Source organism: Sorghum bicolor, chromosome 9, assembly GCF_000003195.3.
Source record: "Sorghum bicolor cultivar BTx623 chromosome 9, Sorghum_bicolor_NCBIv3, whole genome shotgun sequence".
Taxonomy (NCBI): domain Eukaryota; kingdom Viridiplantae; phylum Streptophyta; class Magnoliopsida; order Poales; family Poaceae; genus Sorghum; species Sorghum bicolor.
Genome location: NC_012878.2, coordinates 48,379,033 through 48,388,971, shown reverse-complemented (window position 1 = coordinate 48,388,971; position 9,939 = coordinate 48,379,033). Strand labels below are relative to the sequence as shown.

At 40.2% G+C, this 9,939-nt stretch overlaps 1 protein-coding gene across 4 annotated transcripts; it reads right to left on the bottom strand.

The window, feature by feature from the left end:
• On the bottom strand, positions 4,507 to 9,822 carry LOC8085102 (1-(5-phosphoribosyl)-5-[(5-phosphoribosylamino)methylideneamino] imidazole-4-carboxamide isomerase, chloroplastic). 4 transcript variants are annotated; one of them, XM_002439721.2, is made up of 10 exons: positions 9,622 to 9,822; positions 9,381 to 9,495; positions 9,248 to 9,306; positions 8,725 to 8,932; positions 7,685 to 7,770; positions 6,787 to 6,888; positions 6,263 to 6,396; positions 5,593 to 5,641; positions 4,916 to 5,106; positions 4,507 to 4,832 (listed from the first exon to the last, which is right to left on the bottom strand). In XM_002439721.2, the coding sequence occupies exons 2-9, from the start codon at positions 9,484 to 9,486 to the stop codon at positions 4,927 to 4,929; spliced, it is 924 nt and encodes a 307-aa protein (XP_002439766.1). In that variant the 5' UTR covers positions 9,487 to 9,495; positions 9,622 to 9,822; the 3' UTR covers positions 4,507 to 4,832; positions 4,916 to 4,926. The 4 variants fall into 4 exon arrangements, with proteins under 4 accessions (XP_002439766.1, XP_021302540.1, XP_021302539.1 ...); XM_021446865.1 differs by having other exon boundaries at positions 4,507 to 4,783; positions 9,622 to 9,821; XM_021446864.1 differs by having other exon boundaries at positions 4,507 to 5,106; positions 9,622 to 9,820.

The window sequence follows — 9,939 nt, the reverse complement described above, 5'->3', positions numbered from 1 at the left end:
ATCCGATCTCGCTCTTGCTGAAGGTTCTGCAATTGCGTTTGCAGCTGCTGGAGCTCTTGCGTGGCCGTGGGTTGCGCCGGGCCTGCGGCGGGAGGAGGTTCCTGGCGTGTTTCCGGCTGCTCGTTCTCTGGCTGCTCGCCCTCAGAACCTTCTCCCTCCACGGTCGCGTACGTGCTCCGCACGGCCCTCCTCGGCCTTCCTCTCCTGGAGGGCTCTGCCCGAGGTCTTGTGGTGCTTGCTCTCTTTCCAGCCATCGCAGGTTATACTTCGAGCCCCACGGTGGGCGCCAATGTTGGGGAGAGGCTCGCCGCACTCCCCAGCAGTACGGTGAATCGTGAACCTTCTCACTCGGTGCCGTGAGAGGTTTGAGCTCCAACGGACAGTAGGCTCAACGGTAGGTGAAAACAGTGAATGCTCTCTCTCTCTTTATTAATGTCGGCGTGCTCCTTTTATAGGGCTCGGAAACCGACCTAAGACAGTTACAGATATGCCCCGTGACGGTGGGGGAATATTCCAGCATATTCGTACATCACAGTCTGCTGATCCCAAGTTACTTGCGTAATTTCACACTACAGGCTCTCCACGCGCTCCTCGTCCGGGGCTTCAGACTGTCGAACGATCGTATCCTTCGCCCGGCAGTCGATCCTTCGACTCTTCCGCGTCGAAGGTTCCGTGAGCTGGCTGAGTCGGAGGTTGCTCGGGTTGGCCACTTCGGAGGCCGCTCGGCTCAGATGCGCCGGAGGTTTATCTCCTCCGCCGCATCTCCCGAACATCCTTCGCCATAGGAAAGCTCGAAGGTTCCCCCCTTCTTGGTCCGCAGATCTCCGCCGGTGCTCCAGTCCCTGCATACGCTCAACATAGCGAGAGTCATGTCAACGTTAGCCTTTCTCAGGGTCCTCCGCATGCATCTGCACGGAGGTTTCCTGGGTGGAGGATAGCCTTAGACGCTACCAGGTCGGAGGTTACTCGGGTGAAGGATAACCTCAGACGCTACCAGGGGGAAGGATGCGGCCATTCCCCAACAGCCGCCGCGGCGCCGCCTAGGGCTAGGGAAGACTAAATAGAGTTGTGCCTCTGTGTGTGCCGCCACCGGCATCCCGTCTGTAGTGTGTGCCGTTGTGGCGCTGCCTATCGCACCACCAGTTTCCGGTCGTCGTTGTGCCGCGGCGCCGGAGCAAGCAGCAACAGTTCAAACAGCAAGTTCAATACTACCACAGGTTAATGTTCTAGATATCTAGCTCTCAGTCGACAGTAATAGTTAAACAATGATCTGCTGATTTGTTTGTCAACATTCAGTCCTAAAGATTCATTAGCTTCTTTTGACAATGACAGCTTAGTAAAACTCGTAAAGATTTATTCCAAGGACTTCCCAAGCACTGACTTGAGGCGTCTAACGTATCAGTTTGATAGGTTTATTATTGATATGCGTGGCGATGAAAGATTTAGCAATGTCAAAAGTATTGCCGACCTTTCAGTTTTGCTTGTTGCAACAAATAAGCATGTCTTACACTCGTATGTCTACAAGCTTCTAAAATTAATCCTATTGCTACCCGTTGCAACTGCAAGTGTGGAAAGAGCATTTTCAGTGATGAACTTCATAAAGAACAAACTAAGAAATAACATGGTGGACTTGAATGATTGTCTGGTTATCTCTGTTGAGCAGCATTTTTTTCTATGTGTTGCTAATGAAGACATCATTTCTCGATTCCAAAAGCCGTCTCGTCGAATAAATTTGTAATATTCCTTTGTTAGTTGAAACTTTACAAATATTTTATGTATTATTAATTGATTTTACTAATGTACTCTGCTCTAGTAATGTTTGATTTAAATTGATGAATATTTAGCTTTATATATACCATAATAGTTTGGCTTTGATTAGTCTGTACATCCGATTTTCAATTTCTGCGTCCGCCACTGCCGGCCAGTGATGCGCGAGGGAGGGATTTGAGATTTGCTTTGTCGCCAGTCGTGAGTCGCTCGTGGCCCCACGCAGCCACGCTTGTTGTTTTTGTTTATTCCGGGCGTCGCCTTGCGCGCCAAACCACGTGGCCGGACCCCGGGCGCGCCGTTGCTGTTGCTGTTGCTGTACTGGGACATTCTTCATTGCTTTTTCTGCAGCCATGCTCGCAGCGCGAAAGCGTGCCGTGCCGTGCATGAGCGAGCGAGAACGGGACCAGCTGAGGTTGTTGGTAGTAGAGGTGACTGTGGGCACACACACACACACAAAAGGAACAGCACATTTATTTGTTTTTTCGTGGTTTCTGTCATGAGGAAATGCAAATTTCGTTAGGCCCAAGCACGAGAGGGACAGGAACTGGATGCGGAAAAGATCGTTAGGAATGGGGTCTCAAATCGTAAAAGACTTTTGGGGTGGGTGCATAGCGCCATAGCCTATAACATGACTGAATGACAGAATGAGGACATGACAATGACATGAGGTGCATGCCGGAATCGGGATCATAACTTTTTTACTTGATAAACCTCACCTAACTTTTATAAAAGTTCGCTTTTCCACTCTCAATTCTAAAATCGGACAAACCACCTCCCTCACATTTTCAAACCGTGCATTTTACCTTATTGGAGCAGTTTCAAAAGCAGTTTTGCTACGGGGAACGATGGTTTTGCTACAGTAGCGGTGATTTTGTCGTTTTCTTTTTTAATTATTTTGGCTGATTCTTTGAAAAATCATAGTAAATCACAAAAAAATCATAAAATGAAAAATCTATTTTTTTGGACTCCACATAAGTAGATTTATACAGTGAATATATAATATGGTATGCTTTAGCACAAAATTTTTGCTATAAAGGTTTTGTCTTTTTTTTATTTGGCTGAATCTTTGAAAAATCATAGTAAATCACAGAAAAATCATAGTAAATCATAGAAAAAACATAAAATAGAAAATATATTTTTTGGACTCCACATGTGTATATATACACAATGAACATATAATATCGATATGATTTAGTCCCGACAAAATAATTATAGAAGCTATATCTATGAATTATTTTAATTAATTACAAAAAAGCATAATCTAAAGCTACAACAAAAAATTGTATTAAAGCATATTATATTATATATATTTAATGTGTAGATATGCTCATGTGGAGTCTAACAAAGTTGGATTTTCAAATTTATGATTTTCTGTAATTTACTATAATTTTTCAAAGATTTAAACAAAATAAATTAAAAAAGAAAAAGACAAAACCTTTATAGCAAAAACTTTGTCCTAAAGCATACTATATTATACTATGTTCATTGTGTAGATCTACTTATGTGGAGTCCAACAAAATTAGATTTTATATTTTATGATTTTTCTGTGATTTACTATGATTTTTCAAAAATTCAGCCGAAATAATTAAAAAAGGAAAAAAAAATACAAAACCACTATCCCTGTTGCAAAACCGCCATTTACTATAGTAAAACTGTCTTCGAAACTACTTTAGGTAGATAAAATACATGATTTGAAATGGTAAGAGAGGTGGTTTGTCTAGTTTTAGAGTTGAGAGAGGAAAAGCTCACTTTCGTGAAAGTTGGAGGAGAAAAAGTAGATTTTTTTTTCTTTTACTTGCATCCGTTTGGCAAGGAGACGCATGCAGCCTCGTGTAGTCTGTTGTGTTGCATTGGTGTTCGGTGGCTGGCTGGACGTGCTATCATATTGACCACACCTTCCATCCACTTCTCAGTTCTCCTCTATCAACAAAGCACTGGTCATTTGTTGATCGCTAGCCCCTACTATATATAGCTAGCTAGCAATCCTAGAAGATAACAAGATAAGATACTGGCGATCTGATCCCTTCTTCATCCGTGCAAGTGCAAGTTTATCTTCAGTCAGTTTCATTCCCCAGAGATCGAAGTGACTTGTTATTACAAAATTTAAAAATAACAACGCTGCATTGCCAAGTCATAAGATGAAAGGAACAGGTATATAGGAATAGGCCTGAAATCATAAGATGCTCGCACTCCTAGCGACGATATAACAATTTTGCTCAATCATCGTTTACATTTAGATCATTGATATTTTTATTTTTATATATTTTTTAAAAAGAGCCATAGGAGACCAGCCATTGCAACAAAAAAAAAAAGGTTTGCAAATTGCGAGTTGCAACAATTATTGGATCATATTGCAGCCTCCTAGGAGTTTAGAATTCTTTAAAGAAAATCTTGAATAGTTTGTAATACTTGTAGTTTTGTGTCCATGATTTCTTCAAGGGCCACACATGCTTTGCACCTTGCGCCGAGGTAGACATGGGATTGACCCTCAGGCGTCAAAGAGTCAAGAAAACGGAGCAGCTGCCTAAAGTTAGGACTGCACCTGACCTTGCATTGTACTTTCACAGATCTTGAATTTGCTCTTAAGTCGCATCTGACCCCTAAACTTAATTAATATTTTTCACTGTCCTTTAAGGTTAGTGATAAAATAACTGGACAATTCCATTGGACTACATCACACAATATTCCCAATAACCAAAGCTATTTGAAATAAAATGAATTTCTGAGATCCTCATGGAAAACAACAAATCAACTCAGATTTTATGAATCTCATGGGAGGCTAAAAAAATTGTCGCAGTTGGTACATCAATTGGGCTTACCCATCCATGGTTCAATTTTGCATACACCAGACATGCTTACATATTGGTATCATAGTCTGCCAACATGCTTTGCTATGATAACAGATCCAAACCACCAAAAACATAATAAGCTTGAGAAATGTTCCATTATACACATTCAAGTCTGCCAACATGTTGCATTCACCTTTCAGTTAGCACAACCCTGATGCCCAAACCTGAACAAGTGACGCTCCTTAAGCTTTGAATTACATCACTGAAGACCAACTGAATTATTTGCACTATAATGTTCAGAAAGTCTACTTTGTGTTGAACCTTGAACCATATGAACTAGTAATACTGATCAATACCTGATGTTTCTTCACACTTGACTAAACATACTTTGCTTCTTGTGCCAAAGGACAACATCTTTGTAAGGCAAATCTCCCCCAAATATATCTAGAGCACTCCCAACAGTTACATCTACTCGACTTTTGCCTGCTTTCTTTATCCTCTCCAGGTCATCAATTGTTGACACACCCCCAGCATAAGTTACTGGGATCTATAGAGTCAAAGAAACAACTGTGAGCTTAGAAACATGAACAGAAAGACTAAAACATAAAGATATCTGCACAGAAATATATTAAAATTTCATTTGCTGATAATCTTCATGAGTTATCGCGCATGATAGTTTTTTGAACTCAATAGAAATAAGCATGGAAGGATGGCTAATCAACTTGACCGAGACCTGTAGAAAGACTAAAGAGAATTTAAATTATGACCACAGTCAAGTTAGTTTATTACTTTTGAAATATTTTTTTAAAATGAACACTTTTGAAATAATAATCACCATCACAAAATATTTGCTATAAAAAAGACAACAGGGGTATTTTTGCTTCCTATTTTGGTATAGTTTGCTGACAGCATAGCACAAGCTGTAAAATTAGTGAAGATTACAGCATGCAGTAAACAGTAGAAAAAATATATAAAGAACGAAAGGAAGATCCACAAAGAAAATCGGAAGTCCAAATTTAAAGTCTGTACGCACTGGTGAATGATGCCCCAATAGTTCCACAAGTTCCTCATCAATTCCTAACCTGTAATTCACATCCTAGCTTAAATCAGAATCAGGGTAATTGGACGATAGCAAATTTCACACTGCAGAGCAGGATTACCAACAAGATTTCAGCAGATAAGAAATCAAGTTTTGTTGAGTATTTAACATGGATGAATATGGAAATTAATTGGTTAATACAACGTTATAATCAATCCAAACAGAGAAATAGATCAAACTCTTGAACTACATTACACCCAAACAAAGAGCTAGGTTTTAGATCCCCTTGTACTATTACAATTAATAATGCCTTTTATTTATACTTCACTTTGTTGGTAGTTTATGTACCCCAACTTGCTAAGGCTTTTTTTGTTATTGTTGACACTCACAAAAAAGAGAGAGCACATGTAATATGTTTTTCATTTGTGTGCAGCAAATTAATTTCAATGGTAGGAGAAAATATATATCTATATAAAAAAGTTCAAAAAAGAAAGTATTTCTGAAATTCAAAATCTATATATAAAGACTGGTCCATCATATATATGTCAGAATAATTAGATGTGACAACTTGCAAAGCAATTTTGTCCCATATGGCCAATTCAACATTGCAATACGAATTTCCAACAGTAAAAGAAAGACTTGATAACAAGGAACGTGGTTGCACCTTTTGCCCTCCACATCAACACCATGAACCAAAAACTCATCTGCAAAGGCAGCGAGATATTCTAATGTTGGTTCATCCACAAACACATCACTGAACTTTTGCCACCTGTCAGTTACAATGGTATATCTGCCATCCTAACCAGGAACATATGGTTAGAAGATAATCAAAGATTGAAAGAGTGGAAAATAAGATGAAAAAGTGTCTGTAAAAGGAATATGCTTGTTTTCCTTCTCAGATTACAGTAAAGAAAATGCAATGAAGAGTAGCATTTGTGACCACAAAAAGAGTGCACACATAAGAATGCATCTACCACAGTTCAAATTAAATAGTTGAAATGCTTACATCACTCTATCTATTTCATTGCACTTTGCATATATTATTAGCATAGTTCAGCAAGTCACAACTCACAACCCCATACTGTTCACTTTGTTATTGATAATTTCAGTTTCACCAATGAAAAGAACCAAAACATGAATCTAGCATCATAAATGAAAATTAACATAATTGTCCTATGTACTTGGTACCTTTTTTCGACAGCTAAGGTCCAGCACAAGCTTCTGTTTCCCAACCAGCTTGACAAGTTTTCTTAGCCTTTCAGTGTTCATCTTGCCATCACTAAACACATACTACATAAAAAGACTTGAATACATGAGTTACAGATACTCAAATAATATACAAGGCAATCTGCAGTAAAAGCAAATTTCAGGCATGTTTGTGCAAAGAATAATATCCAACAATGATAACTATCAAACAAAGCAACAAATGCACAGGGGAGGGGGGGCTTTCACCTCCACATTAGAACAAGCTAGCTCAGGACTGTCATCGAAGGTTCTTAAGCAGAAGATACAGGTCTTATTAGCAGAGAATCATCAATACTAGCAGCTGAAAAGTGATAATATCATCTACTTGCACCAAAGTTCTAAGTGGCATCCAGAGATGGGGCTTACAGCAAGGATGGGCAACTAAGGGTATTGACCAAGCCATGGTAGGAATATTGACAAGCCCAATCTAGATTCTAGAATAGGGGCTGTCCAAGAATGGTGATAAAGTATTTCTTGACAGCAGCAATATGACTACAAACTTGCATGTCCATCGAGATGAAATTGAGGCAGCCAGGATGCTAATCACATTGGCATGAAGGAATAAACAAATTGTGGTGGTAGAAACTTGGACAAGAGAGTAGTAAGGAAGATGGGATGCATCAGCGACTGGAGATAGGATTTCTATAAATCTTGTCCTGACAAGATGCCAGCTTTTGTGGAAACAATGGTATCTTTAGACCAATGAAAGCAAATAGAAAATATAATGGAGATAGGCCCTAATTGTATCTTCACACACAAGTACAGATTAGCAAAAAAATATTTATACAATATGTCACATATAAAGAAAAAAGAGGACCAGATTTAGAGCATGAGCACGTACAGAGGTCACTATCACATGACTGGCCCCTTCATTAAGGTAAGACATTGCATTCTCCAAATTTATTCCACCTCCAAGTTGCAAACCACCTAGTATGATAGCCCACGTTTGTTGCAGTTTATCATGATGGCATCTCATGGCTTACAGCAGAAACAAACCATACTAAAGAAGAATCACTAGAAGATGTAACAGTCTCCATCACAAGAAGGCTGATGGCTGTGATGGTAGAGAATTAAACAAGCACAGGGCTGCGACTTTACCTTGTAATCTCACAGAAATTAGGGTTTCAATGAAGATAAGTGTAGCTGAACTGCTAAAGTACATTGAGTATCATCTAATACTACTAACAGCCTTTGAAAAAGCCTTCTACAAGGTGGGAGGCTAATTTGTTGATGTGTTAATCATCACCAGCCTAGCTTTATATCTACTTTTTATAGTAAAGGCCTATCAGAATGGCACTTAACAGAATGAACTTAATTGTTGTACAACAAGTACCACCTTTCTGTTCTGTAAATTTCATGATCCTCTACAAAGGTCGTATATTGACAAAATAAGTTCAACTGGTACATAATACAGTTTCTTGGACACCAAAAAACCGGTATGCATATGCAGAATCATCTTGTATCTAACTCTAACAAAACAAAAACCAGAGTCACCATAACAATTGAAAGACTGTGTCTATGTGCTTAAACTATTGCGTTGAATACAGATGATGAAATGAAATAAATATAATTTTTCATCTATCATCAGTCAGCTTATAGTGCTTTGTTAAAACCAAATTTACTTCCAGCTCTCATCAACAGGATAATTTTTGTAATTCTCAAAATTCTACCTGCTATTTCGATCTGCTATTTTTTAAAATAGAAACTTTGATTTTTATGCATTTTAGCATTTGCAACATCCAGAACACACAATAAGAGACAATGGGCAAACATTAAGTGCTACTACAAATAAGACTAATAAGAGCAAACAGCCAAACAACACAAGAGGCTAACCCAATGAGCAATCTCAGTTCATGCAGCAACTAGATAACAAATTCTCACCAGGATATGCACGTAGTGCCTCCAGTGCAGCAGCCTGGCTTGCAGGATCTGCGCCAAGCATTATAACATGTCCTCCAAGAAGTTCATCTTCCTTATAAAATTTTGCAAACTCTGCAGGAGATTTGTCTGATTCAAAGTTTGTCACAAGTTCCATGCCATCATTGGATGAATCCCGAAGAGTAGAGCCAACAATCTGTTTAACTTTCCCCTGAAGATTTTAAAACATTTCTCATAACATAAGCAGTTTTTTTTACTGCCACAGCCCACAGGTGTCTGAACTCTAAACTTAGATGACTACTGATTGCCACAATTTGGTAACTTTAGCACGAATAGTCCACAGCCCAACCACACCACAGGAAAGTAAAGAATATACGAGTCATAAAAATTAGCCATGGCATGACACAACTGGGGCACCAATTTACAATCATGTAGTAGTGTAGAGCTGACCACAGTATTTTTTTTTAATTTCACACGCATAAGTATAATATATCAGAACAAAGCAACAGGAACCATTTCTATGCACCTTGTGAATGTCGATGCATGGTCTGAAGCTAACGGCGGCGCACACAACGGCACGTCCTCCTGCCGTAACGCACAGCCAATTTATCTCAAGCCACAGACGACGGCAAAGCTAAAAGCAATACATAGTTACCTACCCGATGCGCCGCATTTCGCTGGGCGGACCGAAACCCATGAGCCCACCCAGCCGCGCCGCGCCGCCCACCGTGGAGACGGTACCCTCGCCGCCCATTTCGACGCCATCCTCCGTCACTGCGGTAGGAAGCGAATAGACATGAGCAGCAAAGCAAATTAGGAGCGCGAGCAAGTATGAGCCTCCAAGCCACCGATATGCAGACAGGAGCATATATGGATGAGATCATGAGAGACCATGCTTACCACCACAGGTGCCGCCGCCGACCAGCGGGATAGGGCAAGAGCGGCGGACCGGCTGTGGCGGTGGTGGTGGCGGTGGCGGTGGCGGCGGCGGCGCTTCAGTTTTCCGGTTCCGAGTAGTGGCGACTCCAAATTGTGGGACGATGTGTTAACTAATTTGAACGGTCATGATGCACCAGAAGATGGATCGGACGACTGAAACGTTTTTCACGGCTTTATTATTCTCGTGTCGCGGGGAAGAGAACTAGGCCTTGTTTAGTTCCAAAAAAATTTTGCAAAATTTTTCAGATTTCTTATCACATCGAATCTTTAGACACATGA